The 27,396-nt window shown below is 39.7% G+C and overlaps 1 protein-coding gene across 1 annotated transcript in view; it reads left to right on the top strand.

Moving 5' to 3' along the window:
- The window catches only part of snta1 (syntrophin, alpha 1), a 71,692-nt gene that overhangs the window by 13,550 nt on the left and 30,746 nt on the right, over window positions 1-27,396 (top strand). The window contains exon 2 of the mRNA XM_072452591.1: window positions 8,714-8,899. Coding sequence (XP_072308692.1) covers window positions 8,714-8,899 — 186 coding nt within the window. The remainder of the gene's footprint in view (window positions 1-8,713; window positions 8,900-27,396) is intronic.

The following is a 27,396-nucleotide window of genomic DNA, read 5'->3' as shown; positions in this document are numbered from 1 at the left end:
TATTTCCCTTTTCTAAAATAAAAAAATGGCGCGTCAGCGCCCCCAAATGTACCAAAAATGCATTGAGAGATCGGAAATGACCCAAAAAAAATCTGATCGTAGAATCATGAAATTTGGCGCAGAGGTAGATGGTGACAAGAGAAGTAAAAAATATTATTACGGCAACGCCGTCCGCCCAACCAAATGTCGGCCATATTGCTTCAAAAATGGCTAAACATGACTTCGGAGTTTTTCCAAACGTCGTACTTTTACGAACTCCTCCCAGGGCGTTGGCCCTAAAAAGCTGAAATTTGGTGAAAATGCTACTGAGGAGTGGGACATCAAAAGTTATTCAAATTACATTGATACCTCTCACGGTCTCTGTGCGGCGAAGCCGCAAACTATAGCTAGAATTTCCGAAATCTCCCAAATTTAACATTTCTGCCGTTTGCGCAGATAAAGTCCGAATTGCGTCAAATTAGAATCAGTTGTTAAACTCTTTGCCCTAAACCTACTTGAAGTGAAATAAATTCATTTGGCGCCACAGCGCCCCCTACAGATTTTATATGGAGGTTAAATGTTTAGTTTTGCGAAATTATATGAAATTTGACACACAACTCAATTTTAGCATCCCCATCAAAAAAGTCAATGAGACCCATGTCATAATTGTTATGGCGTTGCCGTAACGATGACCGAAACCTTTCATGTTATTCCAATGGGGAAATCGCCAGAACATGTTTACACTTTAGACTTTCACAAACTCCTCCCAGGGCGTCAGCCCTATTAACCTGAAATTTGGTGAGACTCATCTTCAGAACCATCAAAAGTGATCCACATTTTTATTCAAAGAGTCACGGTGTCTGTGCGGCAAAGCCGCACATTTTGCCAAGAATTCAAAATAAAATAGCTTTTTGATGTTAAAACAAAGGGGAGAAGATGTGACAGCGTCACAGATTCAGCAGTAGGCGTAATAAAAGGACAATTGGGGCGCGTTAACGCCCCAATTTACGGCGGTGTGGCGGCGGCGTGGCGAGGGCCGATCATTGCCGCTTGCGGCTATATTTATTTTTATTATTTTTCTTGTTCTTCTTCAGCGCTTTGATCTCTAATTTGACCCCCTGAACATGCTCAAAAACTCACCAAACTTTGCCCAAAATTCAGAATCGGCGAAAAATTTTATTTTTTCTGGGCCATTTTTTTTTTCGTTAAAAAATGGCGCGACAGCGCCACCAACAAAAGTCAAAATACATTGCGCCTATGGGAGACGCCCCGAGGTCAACTTTGGTGTAAAGCTACGAAATTCGGGACACGCATTCCTCTCGTGAGGACAAAAAAAAATATTATTGTGGCCACGCCCCCAGACTTACCCTATGGCCGCCATCTTCCTTTGAAAATGAAAACACGCTGTGTTAGCCATTTTGTTCACGTCAAACTTTGACGAACTCCTCCTAGGGCGTTTTGCCCACCGACTTCAAAATCGGCGTACGTCCTCTGGACAAGTGGGGCATCTAAAGTTATCCAATTTTTTGAGATACCTTTTACGGTCTGTGTGCGGCGCAGCCGCAAAGTTGGACAACTTATTTTGGAATATTGCAGATCTAAAAATTGCTCCCATTTGATCAAAACCAGTCCGATTAGGACCAAATTTGAATCAGTTGTTAAACTTTCTAGTTTGGACCAGTTTAGGCTGACAAAATTGAAATGGCCGCGATAGCGCCCCCTACAGAGTGACCTTTAAATTAACATTGAAGGTCAAAAATTTGTTTTACCAAAATTGTCTAAACTTTACCCAAAATTCTATTTTGCCGTCCCGATCACAAAAGCCAATCACAAAAATGCCTAAATGTTTACGGCGTAGTCGTAGCGATGACAGAAACCTCCCATGTTATCCTTATGGGAAAATCGCAAAATCGCTCAAATCACCACATTTTTACACTTCACACTTTAACAAACCCCTCCTAGGGCGATTGTCCGATCAAACTCATATTTGGGGAAAATCATCTACACAAACGGGGCATCAAAAGTTATCCATATTTTGATTTTAAGTGCTACGGTCTCTGTGCCGTGGAGCTGCAAATATACTGTCACAAATGGGAAAAACGCCAAATCTTTGAAATGTTCACATTTGTGACTGACCGTGGCTAAACCAGTTACATGTCTACCCGGAGACATTTTGAGTTATTCTGAAAGTGTGAATTCAAAGCTTTCCAATGATGTCTCACTCATGTAGATCGGATAATATTTGAGTAAGTTGTGGTCATTTGAATGTATACAACTCTCAAACCCATTCACTGAGAAAACGGGGCTCAAAGTTTCTCACCGGAGTGAGCCCAGAGTCACAGGGGGGCTCATTTGCATCTCATTGAGATAAGCCCTCCCCCCTGTCACACTGACACCACCTTCCCCCTACAGCTGTCACTAAAGACTCAAGAGGAGTGTTGTTATTGATGGTAACTGGACTTGAATCAGAATTAGAAGTTACTATATTAAAATGGAAATACTTGGATTACAAAAGGCCCTGAATAGAATCAAAGAATCAGAATCAGAATAGGGTTCATTGCATTTGCCGATAAACATAATTCACAGGTGATTCAGTGCCAACAATGGTGCACTGAATGATTCAACACAAACAACAAAAGATAAGATAAGATAAGATAAGATAGCCTTTAATGTTACAACGCAGTAGATACAGGGGGAAAGGACAGTAACTTATAGGAAGTTTAAAAAACACTCTTAATAGAAGAACTCTTATAAACAGATGCCAGGGCCAGGTATACGAACTGCAACGGGTCCATGGCTTTGAATATATGAGATAATAGATATGATATGTACACCACCAGAGTCCAATTACATCAGAGATCACGTCCTCATCCTCTTCTTCGTCTGTGCACTCTTCTGTGCTGTGACTCTCGGCTCTTGGCATCAAAGCTGTAAACAAATAACAGGACATTAAAGAAATGGCTAACTATTTCACATAAAACACTCATTAACTATTTTTTTTTTTTTTAACACAATGTGAGAGTTTCAATATAAATACCTGAAGTGCTGATAACTCTTGATCTTTGGAAGCCGTCTGAAGAAGGGACTCAGATGCTTCTGCCAGTCGAAGTTCTTGACAAACACTTTGCTATCCGCCGTTCCAACAAGCTGTGGGATATTGAAGTGAGACGTTGGCGGTGAGGGTCCGAAAGACAGCACATTAGATTCTGTTGTAGAGATCTGTGTGTGGCCTGCAGCTTCTGATGTGTGGGAGAAGCTGTTTCCACAGTGATCTGAAGCTTGATGTACAAACTGCAGGCTCACCTGAAAAACAGATGTTACTTATGGTTAATTATACTCTAATCATTAAAACATGAAAATCACCAAAATAATGTTTTACACTTACCACGCTCCTTAGCAGACTTCACGTAGAGACAGGTCATGTCAGTCAGGGTGTCTTTGCCAATTCTGAAAAGGGGGATAAAAGGATTAGGATTAACAGTAATATGGGAATAACACGCTTCACAGATAACAGTTCACATTGTGACGTTAACGGTGTATTTAAGATGCAAAACGCGGAGATATTGGGACATCTGCCCTCGGCTAGCGGGGCTAGCTAGCTCACTTGAGATAACACGGCTCGTAAAAGCAAAACACTTGCAGAACAGCACACCAAAACATAAACATACACTCGAGTTTAAAACCGGCGCACATTAAAGTGATTAAAAGCGGGTGTTTTAGTCGCAAAGCTTACCTGGTTCAGCCGTCCTGTTGTCTCTCCCAACACCGTGCACAGAGAGACACACAGGAAGCTGATAATGGCCAGGCAAGCGCGTGATTGGTTCGAGTGACGCAGTGCGTGCGTGACGTGCAACATACGTAAGCCACATGACCAGAAGTGGTATCTGGAGTTGTAGTTTTTTTCTCTTCCCACGCTGAAAAATAACCCGATAACATAGCAAAGTTTAGCTAACAACTTAGCTCCGAATAGCTGCGTTTAGCTCCGGGCTGTGGGGCTAACAGCCGGTTTAGCACCATAAAACAGACACAAAGCACGACCCACACAACCCACGGGCCAACCCACGCCGAAAAATAACCCGATAACATGGTGATAACAGCAAGTAGTCACATTAAGCCCGTATTGCAGAGTGCACTGAAGCAACATGTTAGCTTAGCATTAGCTCCACCGGAGCAGACAAGTAAGATTCTAAAGTGATCACGAGACCGCCTTAAAACACAGCGTTAAAGCAATAATTTAGTAGTAAAGTAAAAGTGTACCTGAGTAAACAGTTCCGTTGCAATGTAGTCCAGGAAATGTAAGCTCTGAAGACTGTGCTCTGCAGACGGTCTGGAGTAATGAGAGGAAAACACGGAGCACGCAGAGCACGCAGCTGGCCATGCGGATCACAGCTGATTGGTGGAAAATGTAAAAAATACGTTGGCTAGAAAAAGGTGACGCCCCCCAGGAGAGCAGGAAAAAGACCCCAAAACTCCACATTTTTAACAGCTTAATGTATATGTTTAAGACAACCAATAGTGTTATCTGAAGCACACAGGGGCTTATTCATAACTTCAACTAGCACATTCTGCAAAAAAATGAAAATCACAAATTTGGGGGAAAAAAAGTAAAGTGCTGGTTTTCTCAGTTTCACTGAGGCCGACATGGTCCGACAATTGCGGCGGCGGGGCACATTTACGCTTCACACTTTAACAAACTCCTCCTAGTGCGTTTGGCCCACCGATCTCAAAATCGGTGTACCTCCTCTAGACAAGTGGGGCATCTAAAGTTATTTAAATTTTATGTATAACATTTACGGTCTCTGTGCAGCTGAGCCGCAAACTTTTCGCAGAATTCGGACTATTTGGCCTTCAGAGTGGCCTATAAACAAGAGTTTTTCCAAATGACATGACATTTTGCACACAATTCTCATTTGCCATCCCCAAATTAAAAGTATGGGAGCCAAAGTCATATTTGGTAAAGCGTAGCCGTAGCGATGACAGAAACATCCCATGTTATCCCTATGGGGAAACCGCAAAATCTCTAAAATGACCACATTTTTACACTTCACACTTTAACAAACTCCTCCTAGGGCGATTACCCGATCAAGTTCATATTTGGGGAGAATCATCTACACAAGCGGGGCATCAAAATTTATCCATATTTTGATTTTAAGTACTACGGTCTCTGTGCGGTAGAGCCGCAAATATATGTCACAAATGGGAAAAACGCCAAATCCTTGAAATGTTCACATTTATGCTTCACACTTTAATGAACTCCTCTGTGGGCAATAGCTCAATCAAGCTCATATTTTGGGAAAATCATCTACACAAGCGGAGCATCAAAAGTTATCCATATTTTTATTCCAAGTGTCACGGTCTCTGTGCGCTGGAGCCGCACTTTCGACCCACATTTGTGTTCATTTGCACTGGTTAAGCACAACATTGTACATGTACAATGTGTCGCTGTCTTAGTTCTTAGACAATTACGTTAGCGCCAACTCTGTAAAATGCAGAGAGCAGAGTCGGAAGGCCGGCGGCCCGCGAGGGTCGTTGGATGCCGCTTGCGGCTTTAATTTTATTATTATTATTTTATTAAATTATGCTACACAATCATTTAACCAAAAACTGGGTGCAATTCCATGCTCAATGTGCTTAAATTGCCCCTTGGGGATGTTTAAAGTGATATTTATTGATTTATTGACTGATTTTACAGATCTAACAATTATTAGTGCTGTATCTATAGGGCTGTAATCTTATTGGACTAAATGGCAAATTCTCTCTACTTTTAAATCGTGCTAAAACTACAGAGAAGTATAAATCAACTTACAAAAATGTGATGCATGAAGCAACCAACAACCAATTCATTGACCGAACTACTGTATTCATCTTGCATTTGCTCAATTATAGGCAAGACGTGGGGGAGATATCGGTAAAAAAAGTATGATATCGCAATCGGTGTTTTAGAGGAAAGTGAGTGTGTCATCCGTCTATTAAAACGATTAAAAATTACCTCAAAAAGATTTCTCCAAACAAAAGTATAAAGTGCTGTCTTTTTATGGACTTGAATCTTAATCAAGACATTTGCAGCCACATTTGAACCATTCTGATGCAATATATTGTATGAATATTGTTATCAAGAAGCTTAAATTTGAGTTCAGAGGCACTTAAACTTAAAATCACTGAGAAAAACTTGGTCTGAACGAAATAAAGAGATATTTTAATATTTATTTAATAGAAACACAGTCTGTTTCTAACTTTTCATGTTCCACCATTCTTATATATATTTATATATATACAAATTAGGGCTGGGCAAGTTAACACGTTATTATCGCGTTAACTCATCACTTATTTAACGAGATCAATTATTTTAACGCATTAACGCAGGTCGGAATCCCTTGGTCCGCACCCGTTCTAAAGCCTCGTACAAACCACTGCGGCCAAATCGCACCCGACGCAGAGCATGTGTGCATTAGAAAGACAAACGCACCAGACGCACGTTCTCGACGCGCCGGACTCATGTCCGTAGAATACACTCAGCAGCAGACGTGCGTCCGAGTCGTCCTGCACATGCTCAGTGGAGGAGTTGTGCTGTGCTGCTTTTCTCGTGGTGTAAATGGAGTTTAATGTTGGACCATGGCTTTGGTTTATTAACTTTACAAAGTCAGCGGCTATAGGCGCAGCCGAGGCAACCCGCCCGGGGGCCCGCGTGAGCAGGTCCCGCCGGGGGCCCGCGTGAGCAGGTCCCGCCGGGGGCCCGCGTGAGCAGGTCCCGCCGGGGGCCGTAGCTGGGGAGATCCGCGAGAAGGGCCCGGCGCACGTCTTTATCAGCTGAAAACGTGAATAATCTGGTGCCTTAGCAACTGGCTTAGTGCAGAGGAGTAAAAAAACACCCAGTTTTAGGAATCTACAAACTTTTCTGGTTCTTTTCAACGCCCTGGCAGTGGCAATAAGCTTTAGTTTTGTGTTTGATAACATTGTTTAAGTTCAAATGCACACAATGTATTTATTTGTATTGAACTGGTTAAGTGTTTGTTTAATGTTATGGCGCTTTAGTCTCAAGTTCTAAGAATGTACAAACTGTACTGAAGTGTTTTCTGCTTTAGGGACATTTGGTACTAGACTGGTTCTGCTGCTCCTAAAATGTGTTTTGAGTGTCTAATGTTTAATGAGATTACAATGTTTCTGACGCTACCTCTGAAGTGGACTGTTCATCTTTAATGATTGTGGCTCAGGATTTTGTGGCAAGTGAATACTTCATATTTGATTTAACTGCTACTGAATAAAAATGCTGATGCACTTTACACTTCTTTTGAATTCATTTTAAATTTTGCACGTAAAATGTGATTAATCAGGGAAATAATGCGATTAATCGTGATGAATCAGGGAACTAATGCGATTAATCGCGATTAAAAATTCTAATCTCTGCCCAGCCCTAATACAAATCTATATAAAAGCGGGGCAGATGATTACAATGCAGTTTTTCCTATAGCACAAGGACAGACTTGGTATTCAGCTCCACTTTATATTCAAGCGGCTGAAATCGCAGTAACCTTGGATCTTTCTGCTTCATTGAAACATTAATGGACAATGAGCTTAAAGAATAATAACAAATACATTATGTAGTTTAATTCAACGCTATACTGTGGCCTCCAAAGTCAGCATAAATGAGGTAAACGGCGCACAAGCGAAAGAGCAAAGGAAGTATTTAGAGTGAATTGGGTGTAATCCTCTTCTCCTTAAATCATTTCTCACCGGGCTGAAGGCCGTGGTCCAAATTGCTGACATTAACGGGAATATTTCTGACGAAGAGGTGCAGCGGCGCATGATCCGAAACGCTCGGATCTCAGCTCCCGTTTCTTAGCGAGGCCAGCAATCGGAACACGCGTCCGGATTAAAACTCTCGTCTCGGCTTTGTCCGTTAACGTTTTGAAATGATCGTCTGTTGTTGTCTACAGTGTGACCGATTCAAACATAGAACCATTTTAATGTGACGCATCAAAGTGCACATTTACTATTCCTCTCTATTCATGTGTATTAATTAACTGTATTCTATTTAATATTTAACCTAACAACGCTTATATAACACGTATATCTTCTTTCATTTGCAAATTTGTCAACCTGAAAGCAAAATGATTTAGGTTTTGCAGATGTTGACTGTGTTTTTTTAAAATAAGGCGATTTTGCCAATCAATTAGTCGATTAAATTCTTTTACGATTAATTGATTTGTTGTTTGGAACGGAAGAGTCACATGATGAATTTTTTTTAAACAAATTTTGACGCAGATGAAGCTGAAGTAAAGAAGTTTGAGGATCCTAAAGACTAAAGAGTGTTTTCATCAAATACACTGAATTTACCATTTTTTTATGTTTAATTTTCATGGAATTGCGGCTCAATTTGGCATGTTTTGGAACCTATGTGTCGACCAGTTTACGATGAAACAAAAATTAGTTTGTAATTAATCGATAAATGTCCTTGTGCTAGAGAATTGAATTATGCATTTTCACCCTCTTATGGATTTCATATGGGCATTTTATGTATAACAATGGCAAAAAACAATGACATAGTTTTGCCTGTAGTGTCTTATATTATGATATTCGCCTCCACAATACTTGAGGTAATACACTCTGCCAACCTGGCAACCCTAAAATGAAATACCGGTCATTTCGATTTTTACAGACTTTTACTTCATGCATTTTAACCCATATATCACTTCGAAATAGTTTGACTGACTTGTAACTTTTTTTTATTGTGCAGGTGGAAAGGAGAACAAGATGCCAATTCTCATCTCTAAGATCTTTAAAGGGCTGGCAGCGGACCAGACGGAGGCGCTTTATGTGGGCGACGCCATTCTGTCCGTCAATGGATTTGACTTACGAGAGGCCACGCACGACGAGGCTGTCCAGGCCTTGAAGAAAACGGGCAAAGAAGTCATCCTCGAAGGTATGGATGGTCGGAAAAACTTGACTAAACGCCTCGCTAAGTTTCAGTGTTCGCAAAGTTACAAATATCTCTTTATTGGACCTTGCTCATTTTACAGTGAGTGTTGCATATTGGCTCTGTGTTGGTTTTCTTGCCTTTTTGCATCAACGTTTCAGGTTTGACCCTTAATCCAATCAGCACATCACTGTGTGGGAGTTTAGTCACCATCTTAAAATATGAATATGTATGTTACCTAGTTTAGAAGTCACATTTGATGCAAAACTGTCATTTGGACGTTTGTAAGCAGTTTATAACATTGTTCTCGCATCAAAAATGTACCCGTTGTATTTTGCTTCTTTCACGCTTGTTTCATTCATCCTGTTTACTGTTTACGAGGTTGTCTTACTTTGAGCCTCGGTTTCTAATTTCAACAGATTTGTGACATCATACAGTTGGTAGAAATTCTGAGATCTCCTGCTCCTGTTTTTAAATCAATCAATCATCACCAGACTCGCTCTGAGCATTTCTGTTGTACAACTTCGTGCTTGTGCTAGGATGTCCGGGGGCAAGCTAGCTTTTGTTTGTTTCCTCATGGTAATTCCCGTTGCAATAAATGGATAAATGGACTGCTAACACCAAATCCTGATGAGGGAACGCCTTACTGGTAGAAATGGTAGAAAGATACATTATTTTAACTAATGCAAAGGTGATAAGAGCATGTTTAAAGGCCAATAACAATAGAAAGAAAATGCATAATATGTGTGTTTAAGTTGGCTCTATAGAGCTCATTCACCGACGTCACAAAACCACGTGATCGCATACGTTACCGCCCCCTTGTCATACGTTGCCGCCCCCTTGTCATACGTTGCCGCCCCCTTGTCATACGTTGCCGCCCCCTTGTCATACGTTGCCCCCCCTTGTCATACGTTACCGCCCCCTTGTCATACGTTGCCGCCCCCTTGTCATACATTGCCGCCCCCTTGTCATACGTTTCCGCCCCCTTGTCATACGTTTCCGCCCCCTTGTCATACCTTGCCGCCCCCTTGTCATACGTTGCCGCCCCCTTGTCATACGTTGCCGCCCCCTTGTCATACGTTGCCGCCCCCTTGTCACACCTTGCCGCCCCCTTGTCATACCTTGCCGCCCCCTTGTCATACGTTGCCGCCCCCTTGTCATACGTTGCCGCCCCCTTGTCATACGTTGCCGCCCCCTTGTCATACGTTTCCGCCCCCTTGTCATACCTTGCCGCCCCCTTGTCATACGTTGCCACCCCCTTGTCATACGTTACCGCCCCCTTGGCCGTCACTTGTTGCGTTCCTTTGCACTGATAGAGCGTGGAAAGTGATCTCAAACGTAAATGGATGGACGTTATGGAGCCCCCTGAGCTACACCGAGGTCGATATTCAGAAAAGCTGCGATCAATCAACTCAGATCCATATTTTATACCCAAATCACCGACTCTTCCAGATATCTCCAAGCCCACTGGTCCGATGGTTCACAAGTCCCAATTTTGACCAAAGGTTCTACGCCTGAATAAAACTGATGTTATTCTACAGCGTTTATTTCAATGTGCAAGTATGTGGTCTGTGTCAACATTGTAACTTTGAATGCCTGGGAAAAACCTCTCACAATTATGAAAAAAAAGTTGAAAAGTAAAGAAAATATAGTTTTAAAACCGAGGTGGAGGTTGAAGGTGCGGAACGGATACAACACGACTGCTGTTATGTCCTTTAGAAGACATTTCCTCCACCTTGTCCGTTTGTGTGACGGTTTGACAGGTGATTTACCGTTTGTTTCCTCTCTCATCACCAACGTGAAAGAATAACACACCAAACTGTAAAGCAACAACCTAAGAGGATCTGTACGAATCAATTCCATTTTGCCTGCTTGATTCAAACTACCTGAAATGACTCTTGGCGTGTGCGAGGTTGCCATGACGGTGTGAAGTTCATCAGACGTTACAAAAACATAACAGCGGTATAAAACCAATCAGTCTTCTCTGTTTGAACATCTCCTCTACAGATGACATTTGATTCACCTTAATATCATGTTTTCGATGAATTGTTTTCCCTGGTTTGACACGGGCAGAACTAGATGAACCGATGAATTCAGACTTTGATCAGTTTCGCTCGGAAGCCTCCAAATGATGAATCCGACTCAAAGTGCGGTGGGGATTCAAAATATTGTTCTGAACCGCTGCTCGGAGCGTCTGAGCGCGTTAATGAGGAGGCTCACCCAGCATCAAACAGTCGGGAGAAGTGGGAGCGCTCCGTGTCCTCATTTTAGTCCTCAAGCTACGTATATATGGAACGTTCATGTACGTGAGATGACAATGAAGAGTTTTATTCCCATACATTGAGAGCAGAAGAAAACCATTTGAATACTGTATTTTCCCGACTATAAGTTCATAGTTTTGGCCGGGGTGCGACTTATACTCCAGAGCGACTTTTATGTATCGTCATGTTGTGGATTATTCTAGGCAACGCAATAACATCTCCATGGAGACAAGATGGCGGCAGACCCAGCAACAAAAAGCTACATAGAGCAGTTTTAATTAATCAAATCAATAAATATAATAAGACTGTCACATCAATTACTATATTGACTTCAATAGATGGAATAATAATATGGTAGTTTTTATTGTGTGTAGATTTTCAACAGTGCTGGTGAGTGTGGAATAAGTTACTTTTATGGCTAATTATTGTTTAAATAAGAAGAATAAGACATTTACTGGGATTATACTGGTTTTGTCATTGTGTCAGTGGCTTGAAGTAGTTTCAATACTATCGTTTATCGCAGTAGCCCTTTTAGAGTCGTTCAAAGCTACTTTATAATACTTATTAACTCACTGTGGTAAGTAGCTTTTCTCGGAGCTACAATCAGGCAAGACGGGTTAAATGTTTTTGACCTGGGATCTAACGCTGACCTTCAGGTTGGTGGGCAGACGTACTTACCGCTGACAAATTGCATAGGGCTTTGTTTGTTTTATCCATAACTTGAAATGATTGTGAATGTTTTGTATAATATTTACATTGACAGTGGCTCGAGATGGACGTACGCTTTTTAGAAGTGGATTCCGGACAAAAAAAAGCAGCCCTTGAAATGATTCTTGCCTGTGCTAAAAATAAAGCAAACTAAATCAACGTTCTAAATGATGTCCTGATCTGAGTTATGAGGGCAGTTGGGACGGATTGCAAATAACCCTGTGTCTTGCAAAGTGGTTGCGTCATCGTTGTAGTGTACGTACGTTCCACCCCAACGACCTCAAGTCAATGACAATCCAGCCGCGGAGTCGAGAGAACGGCACGCGTGGTAGGATTTATTATTGTTTAGTTTGTGGTCGGTCTACGAAAGTGTTGTAAACTTGGCTTTTTGCAGTTAATTATAACGGTTCAAAAAGGATGTCGTATGTAGGCCAGTGCGTCCCGACTGCACAACAAGTCGAGTGGATTCAGGCGATCTTTTCTGATGAAACGACAATCCCAAACTTACAGAAGCAGTCAATCAAGTCAGGCTGAGAGGGCCAGAGGAAGCAGGCATAACGTGGAAAGTAGAAAATATCGCATGTGTAGCTGGATGGAACTATCTGTCCGTCATGGTTGTTGTAGTTGGTGAGCTAATTCCCTGAAGTGGGAATGGAAAAACTGAGCGCCACTGGTCACCAAATGATAGGCTCGGATTTTATATTCTGGAAAAAAAGGATAGCTGTATTTCTCATGCTATTTGAATTGGAGTTCTGTCGTTAGATTATTGGATCTCTGAAAACGTTATGTTGATTTACAGTCATTTGGAAATCTCAATGAAACACTTTCTAATAACTGCACATTCAATAGCCTTAATAGGATGAACAAAACTGAATTAGTGCTGTAAACTTAACTCCTAACCTTTAATTAAGTAGTGTTGAAATAAATAATTTGTTATTAAAGTCCTTTTCAAATGAGAACTATTTTAATTCAAAGGCCAGATGTGTAACCACCTTTGACCTGTTTTATTTTTAATTTTTTTTTATTGATGATGTGTCTTTTGTGTTGCATTGTTGTTGACTTTCTTTTAATGTAAAAGCCCAACTAGGAACCGTCTAAAATGTTGTAGTGTAAACATATAACTAGGGGTGTAACAATAACCAAATTCTCAATAATTTCATGAGCACAATGTATTGAGTTGGAAGCTTTTAATTGCAAAATGCATGGTTTTGTTGCAACCACAGCAAAAAAACAACAACTGAGAAAACTTCATACGCCATGATTCTAAAAAAAACAAGTTATTACCGTATTTTCTGGACTATAAGTCGCACCAGCCAATGCATAATAGAGAAGAAAAACATATATAAGTTGCACTGGAGTATGAAATGCGGTTGCAAGTGTGAAAATAACAACTAATATCACATATAAGTCGCTCCGGAGTATAAGTATATAAGTATAAATATAAGTATAAGTCGCACCCCGGCCAAGACTATGAAAAAAGAAATATGACGGAAAGAAATGATTAACACCAAAGGCTCGTCAAGGGATTTCAAAAGGAAAACAACTTTCATATCTACAATTCATATAACTTCTCTACATTATTGCAGTGAACATTGTACTGTGAAATGAATAGTGATAATATAGCGCCGTGAGATTCACATATTCTTACATCCGTACTTATTACTCTACTGGGAGAAGTAAACCATAGCTTTATCTTCCCTCCTCAACATCCTTCCACAACCGCAACCAAACGCCATAAATGAGCTCAAACCTTCTACCCTTTTCCATTTGACAGTGTTTGCTTTGGCTTTAAGCTTCAGTAACTCCGGTTCAGTCAACCAGACCCAACCACAGCTGGGGGAAATCATCAGAAATCCCACTGACTCATTTAACCAGGATTTGAGACACTGCGATCCGCCGTGTCAGGAATCATTTCATGGGTTTCCCCTGTCCCCCCCCCCCCCGAGGACCTGATGGAGAACCGCGCAGAGGGGGGAGCGGACTCTGAAGCCACCGCTAACAGGGAGAGCGGTTCCGTAAGGGTCCGGCTGCTCCGTGTGTCCGTCCGAGGGCTGTGCAGATGGTGCGACTGTCGTGCTCGTCTCAAACGTGGGGAGCTTTGGAGTATTTTGGAGACGGAGAGGGGAGGAAATGATCAAAGTTGAGAGCTGAACTTTAAAGCCTTTCCGCATGCAGGCTTAAGATCGAATTATATTTTGGGAGATAGACGCAGTTACGCAGAGCCACAGAGTCCTCGTGTCAGCTTGTGTCGGACTATAAGTTGCACCTTTTTTCATAGTTTTGGCCGAGGTGCGGCTTATACTTATATTTATACTTATATACTTATACTCCGGAGCGACTTATATGTGATATTATTTGTTATTTTCACACTTGCAACCGCATTTCATACTCCAGTGCGACTTATAGATATTTTTTTCTTCTCTATTATGCATTTTTTGGCTGATGTGACTTATAGTGCGGAAAATACGGTACATACATTTTTCAACTTTGAGAGAATTAAAAGAAACATACTACTCCTTTCTAAACATGTTGTAATTATTTTCCCTCTTAACGTTATGTCTAAAGTGACTCATGTTTGAGTAATCTTTATTCTCCCACATTTAAGATGGCATTGTTCTAAAAATTCCGGTTTTCCCTGACCCCCCACACCCACCCACTGGTAGGCCATACTTCATTATCCAATTTTTTTTTATTTATTTTTTATCACAACTGGAATGAGCTGCAAAAACATCCGTACTTTTATATCGTCAGCCACTTTCAAGTCTTAAATATGATGAGTGCATCTGTTTTTATTGTAAATAATCTCATATGTTAGTCATTTAATGCTTTATTTATTATATCTGTCTGTATTGTATGAACTGTTGCTCGGTTCTTTGTGCCGCTGCCGCTTGACCAGGTTGTCGTTGTGAATAAATGTAGGATTCAGCAGCGTCAGATATGAAAACAAATCTAGCGTCAGTTTGGTCTGGCACTTTGTCGTGGCGATCGTTACCTTGACGTACCGTAAAGGAGCGGACAGGCATCGGCGCCGCAGTTTTCAACAGGAAGTCAGCCGATTACCTCCTTCTGCCGTCCTTAAATATCAATATTCCGATTTAAAATGTATAAAATATAATATATGTGGAGTTAGAGTTACTGTTTACATGGATTACATAGATTAAGGGTTGAAACACGTTATATTCATTACCGGTAACTTTGATTAATAATTGATAATACACAGAATCCAAATAGGGCTGTAGTCGACTAAAGACTATCAACCGTTTAGTCGACTAAAGGGGCTGTGATAAAAGCCATCAAAAACTATGAAGTATCTCCATGTACCTGACCCAAATGACACTTCATGCAAATACAGAAAAGTACTAGTAAACCGTGTATTTATATGTTAAAGTTATATTGAACTCATTATTCACTCGTTATCGTCACCATTTTTGCTGTTGTCCAGTATAAATCCTTTTGATCTAAAAAAAAAAAACTTGGACACCATAAAAAAATCAACAAAACAACAAAAAGATTACAGCCCTAACTTCAAAACATCGCGTGTGTATGTAATAAAAGGTGTGTATTATAAATGCATAATAATATACTGTACATGCAAAAACGAGATGGGACGCCATGATAAAAGTGAACATGTGGTGCATTTGACAAGAACAATTTTAAAGCTCTCAGCAAACGCTACACAGTTGACAAATGGATTTAGGATCGCTCTCCTCTAGAGAATGACAGGAGCTGTGATCATCCATTTAAAACGGGTCGTGACATCAAACTGTTTTGACGAAATTGAAGTGCAAACCTCGTGCTTTTTATCCGTCTGTTCCAAAGAAGCTTGTACTGTCGGGCGAAGCACTCCTGATCACTTCCCTTGATGTGTGAACGTGACCGAGCTCCGTCTCTTGCGCTGTCTTTGATGGACCTCTCGGAGATGCTGCAGTGCCTGGAGCGGTGCAGTGGCAGCTGTTTGTGTATGACCTCTGACCCCTGAGCCGCGCCAACAATCCGCGTGCAGCACTGTTCCTCAGCAGTTTGGTTCAGTGCCAGAGCTAAAATAGGTCTTGTTCTGAACTTCTTGTGTGCATATTCTCCAATCCATGCTTTGTATCTTTGGGATTCTCTGCGGCAATAAAAGCAGGTTTTCTTCTTCTGAAATAAACCAAGCCTTGGTGGGAAATACATTCTGAAACCAGGACTACGATGCAATTTTAGTGTTGTGATTACTGTGAGAAGAAACATCACCTTTTTACGACTATTATGACCAAACAACACTGAAATACTGAGTTTGCCCTTAACGGCTAGCTTTATGAAATCAAACTTCCTGAAAAAAGAAAAGTGATGATATCAGCACATAAACACAGATAAAAAAGTACTTTACATGTAGTTTGACTTTTTTGGAGTATAGATTGAACTGGAATTACTCATTGTTACGATTCTCACCATATTTTTTTTAACCGCTTACAATTCCTTGAATAATTACAATTATTGATTACTTGAATAATCTTGACACTCGCATAAGTTCTTGACACGCGCACAAGTTCTTGACATGCGCACAAGTTCTTGACACACGCATAAGTTCCTTGCTTTTTGTCCCAAGCCTGAAAAATGGCATGGAACTAAACCAAAACTTGTGAAATTGAATCTTGTTTTAAATGTGAATATATTGTGCAGGCTGCGAATTAGACGGGGGCCCGGGGCCCGCAGTTGCCCCTCCTCGAAAAAAAAAATAAGATTTAACTAGTAATTTGGCCATATTCGGGGCATTTTCATCTCTTAAGTTTTGTTTTGACAGACATACTTCTCATTGGCCGAGCGGTCTCCGTGATGTAATATCGATGAAAGCGGGCATCTGATTGGCTGCTGCGTTCCTGTTGCGTTCACGTGTCCTCGGAAATGCCCGGTCTGATTTTCGGGGCAATGTATATTATGTTAGTAGTTTATTTTGTAGGACGTGATTTCATATATTCCACAAGATCACCTTGTGTCAAATGCTGTAAACAGTATTTATTTTGTATTCAAGAAATATTATTATATTGAAAAACAGTTTTAAAGATCATGATCTCTGGTTTATATGATTCAGTATTTGTGCTCTTCATATCAAATAACAGATAAAAGTACTTTAAATTGTTTTACATGCTAATAACCAGGTTTAAAACAACACATTTATCTTGTTCTTATGACGCCGCGATGCTGCGCGCGCTTGTGGGCCCCTGAAATTGCTTGGGGGCCCCCCAGGCCCCTATCTATTTCTCAGCCTGTTGTGACATTGTGTATTCCTAACACTCTACAACGTTACAGTGTGATTGGTGCTCTTGCATGCTCCAGAACTGGTTTCAATAGCATTGGTTAGGCTTCAAAATAAGGTTCCATAGTAAACTATTTATAACAAAGTAATAAGCACTGGTTATTTGATTAGCACTTGCTAGCCTTTGTAGACAATACCTTTTTATAAGTGTTAAAAATGTGTGTTATTCAGAAGAGCTTTATGGAACATTTTTTCCAATAACCAAGTGATAAATGCTTAATGCAATAAACAAATAACTAGTGCTTATTAATGCATTCTAAATTGTTTACTAAGGACCCTTATTTTTTAAGTGTTACCAATAGCGTCTATTAGTAACACGATCAATGACAATATTAGTAATTAATGTAGTATTTAATGTATGTCTACAGAGTCCATAAACACAGGGGTGAATGGGCTTTTTGCAAATAGAAACACATTTATAACCCTGACAATGAGAGAGACCCCATGTGCGTTTATTATAACAGTCTATTCCAAATGGCATAGTAACGCGCTGACCATCGTCCCATGTCCGTACTATACAAACAGACACATATGGAGTTCACGGGCCCATAGACAAAAACAGGCTCTAAATGTCACAGAGGGAGAAGAGACAGCTGGGCTTTGTCTGTTCATTTATTCTCATTCAAAAACAAGGACTATTTCCTCTCCAGTTTTGATCCAAGTTGAGACAAGGAAACAGTGTTAGGGCATCAGGGCCAATTCTCACAACAAACACATGGATTGACAGTAATATGTTGTTTGTATTGTGCCAGTTTTAGTAGGAATACAGCTAAAAGATAGTTTACTTTATATGAAGGGGAAACATGACAAGAACAGGGCCAGAATGTTGTTGCTGACTGAAAAGTAGGATTATTTATTTAAAATTTAAATTATTTAAGTCATTTTGCCATTTTTGAGTAGTTTCAAATGAAAGGGTTAGAGTTGGGGGATAAGAAAATTGAATATCTAGATATTTTATTGACATTATTGCAGTGACAATATTCAGACAAAAGAATGGCAGAAATGAGCTAAACGTGCCGATAAATGTCAGGGTTTAGGTTGAATTATTGCACAAAATGTGAATTGACAGTCAATTTAAATATCATTTGAACTTATTTATGTTAAAATTATAATATTACAATGTCAATCAAATATATTTAAAATTCAACAAAAGTGCAATTAAAAAAAAAAAAATCACTGTAAGTTTATGTTCTTCATAGCATTATACTTGATATAAACATGTTGCACATCTCCAAATCAACAATTGTTAAACCTCCCACCTCCAAACGAGGAATTATAACTTGAACTCTTGATCTTATATACAAATACAATGTTGTTATGATGCATTCACTTCCTCAATCACTAATGGTTAGAAAACTGTGTCATTTTCTTTTGTCATGTTATTCAGCCAGATCTGAGGCTTTTTGCCAAGACAACAAAGGTTATTTATTTATTTGCCTTGATGCATTGTTTAGTTGCATGACTCAGAGGTAAGGGGTGGTTATGATGAGCGATATGATAAAGCCGTACTGCTCTCACAGTGGACAAATGTACTTGTATGTCAGATTTGAACTGCAGTCTCACACGTGTCGGTGCTACTTTGCTATATTATACCACTGCAAACTAAAGACAAGAGGGTGGAAACCATGACAGTGTCTGTGGATGTGGATGTGTGCGGGAGGGGCAGCGATGGTTGCGTTGTTAAGCTGTTCCCTCGGTAACCCAGGACGACAGAGTGTCCAATCACAAACAGCAATCAAACGGAGTAAAAGAAGACGCAGAGAATGGCGAGCTGGACACGTTATCTTGTGTTTGGGAACAGGGATGCTTCAAAACATGTATTATTAAGAATTTCTGAACTGAGGAAAGTTGTAGAGTGAGTTGCGGGGAGAGACGGTGGAGAGACATTCGGCAAACTGTCGTGGCCGGGAAGCGAAGTCACAACGCATCGACAAACACATTGTTTGACAGTAATATGTTGTTTGTATAGTGCCAGGTTTAGTAGGAATACAGCGAAAATATAGTTTACTTTAGATGGAGGGGAAACATGACAAGAACAGGTCTAGAATGCTGACTGAAAAGTAGGATTATTTAAGTAATATAAGTAATTTAGCCATTTTCTAGTACTTTCAAAAGGCAGGGTTTGGGGTGGGCAGTTAGAAAAATGAATATGTAGATATTTTATTTACATTATCGCGGTGAATATTCAGACAAAAGAATGGCAGAAATGAGCTAAACGTGCCTGTTAATGTCATGGTTGAGGTTGAAATATTGTCAATTTAAATATCAATTTAACTTATTCATGTTTAAATTCAACAAAAGTGCAAAAACCATAACAATACAATATAATACAATGCTACAGCTCAACAGACTTTTATACATTCTCACATTATTCAGACAAACACAAAGGATATAGTACGAACTTGGTGACAAAATGTTCTTGTCTTATTATTCCAAGAAGTTAAAGGTGCACTAGTTTGACTTTGTATGAATCATTACCCTGCTCCTACTCTACTATTGCTAAAACATACAGTTTCTTGGAAAAACTCTTGTAAATTGTAGTTAGTAGCGTCTCCATAAAAAAATGAAAAAATGAGAAATGCAAACCTTTCTTCAGAACATTTAAGCAGTGCACGTGGAAAGAAAAAGTATTTACCATATTTTCCGGACTATTAGTTGCAGCTTTTTTCATAGATTTGGCCGGGGTGCGACTTATACTTATATTTATACACTTATACTTATACTGACTGTGATATTATTTGTTATTTTGATACTAGCAACCAAATTTCATACTCCAGTGCAACTTATATATGTTTTTTTCTTCTCTATCATGCATTTTTTGGCTGGTGCGACTTATACTCCGGTGCAACTAATAGTCCGGAAAATACGGTAAATAGATTCCTTAGCTCATCGAAATACAATGCTCTGCAAAAATAAAAAAACAACCTCAAATTAGTAGCATATCATTATTATTATTATTAGTATTTTCACATCTTTTAATGACAACAAAGACACAGAAAGATAGAAAGTATACAGTAGTTCAAAAGAATTGCTAACAACCTTAAACATATTCATGTAATTAATCTTTTCTATAGGAGTCATTCTGCTGTTGTTGTTTGTTTCCTTTGTCCTTTAATGTCTGTTTCACTATGAATAATTTCCTCTGCAGAGTACAGCTTGGATATTATAGGCTAATAACTATAACTACATGGATCTTGCCCTACATTTCAGCAAGCGTTCTTTTGATGCAAGAAGAGAATTGGAGTGGAGCGCATATCACAGACAGAAAAGTACATTTTGGACCGTTGCATTTCAGGACACTTTTTTTCTTCTTCCTGTGGCTCGCTGCACACTCCAGGATTCAGTGGGATTTAGTTCTAGGGGCTCCTCTGTCACTCTCTGGTTTTGTTGGGAACCATGGGACCGATCCTAATGTGAGCGCAGTTTTATGATTATTCACAACGAGCCGCAACAACAAATGATCTAGAACCTGACCTGCTAACCCTGTTTTACATTTGTGTCTAGGAACATGCAAATCCCCTTTTTATTTGTATTATTACATATTATTATTATTATCATTTTTTTTTTTTTTAAATTAAGTATATTGTTAGGTTTGGGCACTTTTCCTCCCTATTTGTTATAATAATATTTTGTCTGTTCAGTTTTTGTCTAATGATCTGTTTAGTTTTTTTCATTAGATTGGCTCCCGGTCGCGGGTGCGCGCCCTGGAGCCTTTAAATGGAGACCGGATGGGCTCAGCGCGCTCTCTCAGCTCGGCTCCGCCCATCCCGCTACGGTCCCGCTTCGTAGACGCACTCGGCTCGCCTGCTCCCAGCTGGCTCTCACTAGCTATAGCAATAGCCTGTTTTGTTTGGCCTGGTGGGACCGGTAGTCCCATTTTCGCTTTTGTTTGGGGCTAGATAGGGGGTTTGGTGTGTCCTTATTTTTGTGCTTTAGTTAGAGGTGTCGGCACCGGCTTCGACGGCCCTATACGGGGCTAGCCCGGTGTCGCTCCTATTTTATTTCTGTTTGGCTGGTCCACCAGGTCCACCTTTCTTTTTTATAACTTTGGGGTGATTTTTAGGGCACGGGGGTTCGGGAGTTAGCATTTATTTTGGTGAAAAACCTAATAAACATGTTGAAACTTGACTTCGTCTCCGTGTCCGTTTAAATATGTTAAACCTCTCTTCGGGGTCATAACAATATAGTTTATTATTATTTTCTTTTTTTGTGTGTATAATTTGTATGTTGCTTTTGTCGTTGTTTGTTTTGTCTCACTAAAAATAAATAAATAATAAACATGCAAAGAACATGTAGTTCAAGGAGGAAAAAGACTAAAGAATGCAAAATAACACAAAAAATACACACAAAAACCTGCACAAAGAAAAAGCTGGACCAGGAAGAACATACAGCAAGTAAAAGAGCAAAGTAGAAAATAAGGGAGTGGCATCAGAAGAAAATAATTATAATAAAAAAAATTAAAAAGCACTCAAGTTCTGAATAATTCTCCCATTTTGCCAATTTTTTTGTGTCTATTTTTACGTGTTTTTTTAAGACATATCAGTGGAGGGAAGATATGATGTATTATTTTGACATGTTTGGACGGTAACGGTTGCCAACGTGCGGCGAAACATGTCATGGTGATATCATTTCTTACCTGTAGAGCTCCTGCAGTTGTTGACACAATCCCAGCATGCACCACAAAACTCCACAGAGGCAGTGATGGCGGCGGGGAAATTAGATTGAAGCTAACGGTGTCGTCCATCAACTCATCGAACTTTATCGGAGTGTCAGAGATTGTGGATTATTTCTGCGCAACAGGATGAACACATGATGGAGAGACTGGATTCACAAAGCTCCAGATTGACACGAGAAGTACATTTCTGTAACAGACTAGTCGTGAGTCAATATTAAGCTACAAATGTATCTCTGCATTCATTTGAGTTTTATTTTGGAATTGCTTTACCCATCGTCTCATAATGATTCAAACTCTTTATCAAAAATGTGTATTGGCGATTCTATTCATTTATTAATCAAGCGAGTGAGAGAAGAATGATCACAATTGTGTTCCAAAAGCAGTGTTTGCATAATTGACTGTTTATTCAACCACAAACTAAAGTTCAATCAATGGTTTTTGGGTGTTTATAACGTTGACTTCACATTGCAACTTGTTTTTTCTATCACAATCACATCATTTTACGACAATGTTATTGGTAAAGTGCTGTGCAATAAAGTATATTTCTCACAAACATCTCCATATAAATTTTTGATGGTGTTAGAAGGTGAAAAATGAAGATTTAGGACGCAATCGACACAATCTATTCCCTTCAAAAGCACACTAGTGACAGGTAAGGCACGCTAATGTTTAATCTGATTAGTTTTAAGACTTGTTATTTACGGCTTCATTTGATTACAAAGATAAACTTCAATATCTACATTTCAGACTCGTTTGCCGTTCTTTACAGCTAATTCTTCTCTGTGTCTTCGGCAAATGTTGTAGCTCTGATTGATACGGACAAAAAATTAAACCAATGTTGTATTTAATCTTCAGCCACACAACGTAATGAACTCTTGGAAAATATTCATCCTCTATGCAACAATTCTAGTTTTGAATGCACTGTAAAAAGCACGTTTTGGAACCTTTTTAGATGTATTTAACTTTAAACATGTAAACAGAAACAATACGCTCTGTACATTGGCTACAGAGCTACAGTCTGTTCAAACACGTCCCAAAAGACCGTGAGAATACGTGCTTTAAATTTCACAATCGTTTAAATGAATGAATCTGTTGTGTCATTAGAGCTACGAGATCGTTTATGGTGATATTTCCTGAACGATGCTCCGTCAGCACGGTCCAACTACCACCTTCGTTCAAATAAACACTATCATTACCGGCTATGTGGAAAGTGACGTTGATTCATTTTACTTTTAATAGCATTGTGCACCGACCCTGTCTGCGTGTTTCATTAACTCCCAAAGTTTTAGTGTTGTTTTTGTTTTGCTTGAAAGAAATTGAATCTGTTGTTTTTTGTGCCATTTTAAAAAAGGTCCTTTGTCTGTCATTCATCCTACTTATACCAGGAATTCATGTCAGTTTTATGATTTGGATTGAACTGTTGTTGTTGTTGCTGCAGTTGTTGTTGTAGTTGATGTTGCGGTTGTTGTTGTTGTAGTTGTGGTTGTTGTTGTTGTGGTTATTGTTGCAGTTGTTGATGCGATTGTTGTTGCGGTTGTTGTTGTGGTTATTGTTGCGGTTGTTGTGGTTATTGTTGCGATTGTTGTTGCAGTTGTTGTGGTTGTTGATGCAATTATTGTTGCGGTTGTAGTTGCGATTGTTGTTGTGGTTCCTGTGGTTGTGGTTCCTGTGGTTGTTGCTGTGGTTGTTGTTGTTGCTGCTGTGGTTGTTGATGCGATTGTTGTGGTTGTTGAGGCAATTGTTGTTGCGGTTGTTCTTATGGTTATTGTTGCGATTGTTGTTGTGGTTCCTGTGTTTGTGGTTCCTGTGGTTGTTGCTGTGGTTGTCGCTGTGATTGTTGTTGTAGTTCCTGTGGTGGTTGTTGTTGTTGCTGTGATTGTTGCTGTGGTTGTTGATGCGATTGTTGTTGTGGTTCCTGTGGTTGTTGTTGTTGCTGTGGTTGTTGAAGCGATTGTTGTTGTGGTTCCTGTGGTTGTTGCTGTTGCTGTGGTTGTTGAAGCGATTGTTGTTGTGGTTCCTGTGGTTGTTGTTGTTGCTGTGGTGGTTGTTGCGATTGTTGTTGTGGTACCTGTGGTTGTTGTTTTTGTTGTTGTTTTGCAAGCATATGAACAGACCTCAAACACACATTTACCTTCATGTGGAGGCGATCCTTCGGGAGGTCAGACGCCTTGTTTAATTCACAGCTTGTAATGTCATTTTAAAAGACTTTTGCGCCTTCTGTTCTCAGTTTGACACGTGTGAATTGGTTCCAGGTTCTTCTCATATTCTTGTTTGAATGTGTCACTTTTGAAAGTCCAAACATCGCGGCAATATTCACAAGTGCAATAATCTATGCGGCTTCAGAGACGTTGCTTCAAATATCGTTTTCTATGTTTTATTGTGTAAAGTTTAACACATGAAACTTAGAACAGACACAAAACAAGACCAGAGAGCGAAAATAAAAATATTACAAATGGAACAATCAACAAAAGACACTCTTACAACGCAGAATAATTAAAATAAAAGTCCCATTGTGTCCAAAGGCGGTCAAATATGTAAATTTCCAAATTAGCGCTCTACATTTCTAAAAAATAAATGCGTGAATTGTTTGATTTTGGTTATGCAACGAAACAAACTCAAATGGAACTGACTTATTGTTGCGATAGTGTCGTCCAGACTCGACTTCATAACTCAATATTTGCATGTGCATTACTTGAATAATATAGTGACGTATTTAAATTAGCAGTGGTTCTGATATAAACGTTCTATGCCATTCATTTTAAAGAGGCGGCAAATAAAAACATGCATTTTTGACGCTTGTTTGGGTAAATGTTCTTGTTTAATTTATGTTATATTAAGCTTCCAGGTACATTCTCTAAAATTCAGAAATTTAAAACTACACTACACATTGTCACGTTCATGTTTTATAACGACGCTCTGATGTACGCCTGGGAAATACAGTGATGAAAGTCTTATCGTGATCTCATCCCCGTGACGACAAGCTATTTTGGAAGTCGAGATATGGTAACTTTCTGTTGAATCCAGTTTTATGCTCAAATTAGGACGACTTTCCCCACCCACTTCTCCTATTGGTCAGCCTCTGTAAGACTCCGAGTGACTGACAGTTAGATTTAACCAATTGCAATAAAGTGTGGACCTTTCGAAGATGCAGATTATCTAACTTACCTCTTCAGAGCAATGTAAAGATACTACATTTACATAAATCGTAATAAAAGCGTGATTTGGTTCCAAGGAAATCGTGATATAAAATGTTTGTCATATGTGGTCTGGTTTGCAATGTTTGGAGGAGAAATGCTTTGGAGTTGTTCACAAACTATTCGCAGATTCACCAGTTCATAACATGACAGAATAGGTTAATATAATATAAAAACATGAGCTGCACTAAATACATACATGTACATATTTGTTTTATTCACTATTTAGTCACAGATTTTCATTGATTGACCTTCTTCAGCCCAAATTTACACGACAAAATAAGAATATATTCCACACTAGTGCAAAGAATGCTAAACACGATAATATTAATAATGCAATACAAAAACATATATATAGTGTTACATTTTGGATGTATTGAAAGCTATGTTGTTATTACTGGACAGACCTTGCTCAAAAGTACAAAGTTATAAGGGAGCAGTAATGGTTAAATATATGTCCTTCACTATAATATGGTCACCCAGGCCATCACTCTGAAATCTATTATTTGTGTCAGATAAATGTATTGCAAAGATTGACCATTTGCAGTTGTCATGGGGTTGCTTAATTTGACCTGTCAGTCAAATTTAATTGGCTTTTGTGTGTCTGTGTGGCATCGTGCCAGTGTAATCCATACAGATGCTATTGTTTGACTCAGAATCTGGTATATACAGTAGATGCTCCCAGACACAAATGCTGCCACTAACAAAAAAGTTGCACAATCTAATATTTCTTTCATTCTTTCTGCCTATAATCATTTGGTGAGAGTCATAACTATAAACCTGCTCACAGTCTTTGGTGAATGTATAATAGGATCAAAATTCTCACAGCTTTCTTTGTCAAAGGGTGTGGAGGTTTAGAGTCTGCACAGACTCGACTTAATCATAACTATACCCATAACCATAACCTGTTGACAGTCTAATTTTGATGTTATAACAAATCCTCAGTGTTTTTCAGTTGGTTGACATGTCGCTTCCTCTATCGGTTTTAGAGACAAACGATATTTGGCATTGATATATCTTTTGCCCTGTGGTCCCTCAGATTTGGCTTTTTGAACAGACTTATGAGTAAAAATGTAAAGAGCAATAAGACACAAAAATAATTATACATTTTTAACAAATTTAGCATTTGTGATGTTTACTTCAACTTAAAGGCGCAATGGACTATTTTTCGGCGATTTGAGAACGCAGACGGACGCAGACGTGTTGTATCAGTCCACACTCCCCTGTGCGGACTGATACAACACACTTGTGCGTTTGTTTATTAGCGCAACGGATCGCATCGCATCTCTCGTCTCCCGTAGATTTCCGTCTTTTTCGGAGTCAGCTCGAACTGTCTTTCTCCGTCTTCATTTTGCCCCGTACACTGAGGGAACTATATTATGATAGATCCATGCGCTTAGACACGCGGAAACGTGGGGACGAGCTGCACGCGGCTGCAGGTGAGCGGTAGGTGCGTTTTGTGATTGATACGTGGCAGGACTAATCGGCAGTCCACGCCACGAGGAAATAAGACTCAGATTTGGGCCAAAAAAATGGTCCATTCAACCTTTAAGTTAGATCTGTGAGCCTTGCTATGGAATTCAAAGTCTAAATATCGGTATCATAAAAAATCTATTACAGCTACAGCAGCAAGTATAATCCATATCGAACCATTCCTAGTGTTTTTTACCAAGTGACACATATCTCTGCACTAATGTAAAGTTGGAACGTAATTGCACCATTGTAACTGGATATATTCGATCTGTCCGAGTCCCCCGAGGTGGCAAAACCAGTAGCTTATACCAAAGACGACGGCAACGTATTCCTGTCAGATGTTTTGTGTAAGATGGAAATGTGCTGGAAAAAAGGGCAAATAATGGCTGGTCAACTTCTATTAGTGAAATGCAAGTTTTTTTGGAAGTTCCTGGAGTATGTAGAGCCGCACGTCGCTGAGGAAACGGGAGAGCGAGAAGAAACTACCTGAATGTGTTTAGCATTTTCTGGAGATTCACCTGATCGTATTGACCTGGACTACGTAGAGTGTAAGGGTATAGAGTGTAAGGGTGTAGAGTGTAAGGGTATAGAGTGTAAGGGTGTAGAGTGTAAGGGTATAGAGTGTAAGGGTATAGAGTGTAAGGGTGTAGAGTGTAAGGGTATAGAGTGTAAGGGTATAGAGTGTAAGGGTATAGAGTGTAAGGGTGTAGAGTGTAAGGGTATAGAGTATAGAGTGTAAGGGTATAGAGTGTAAGGGTATAGAGTGTAAGGGTATAGAGTGTAAGGGTATAGAGTGTAAGGGTATAGAGTGTAGAGTGTAAGGGTATAGAGTGTAGAGTGCAAGGGTATAGAGTGCAAGGGTATAGAGTGCAAGGGTATAGAGTGTAAGGGTACAGAGC

Source organism: Eucyclogobius newberryi, unplaced genomic scaffold, assembly GCF_026437365.1.
Source record: "Eucyclogobius newberryi isolate DKJ021-1_F unplaced genomic scaffold, fEucNew1.0.hap1 SCAF_19, whole genome shotgun sequence".
In the NCBI taxonomy this organism is placed as follows: domain Eukaryota; kingdom Metazoa; phylum Chordata; class Actinopteri; order Gobiiformes; family Gobiidae; genus Eucyclogobius; species Eucyclogobius newberryi.
This window is presented reverse-complemented; position numbering and strand designations above follow the sequence as displayed.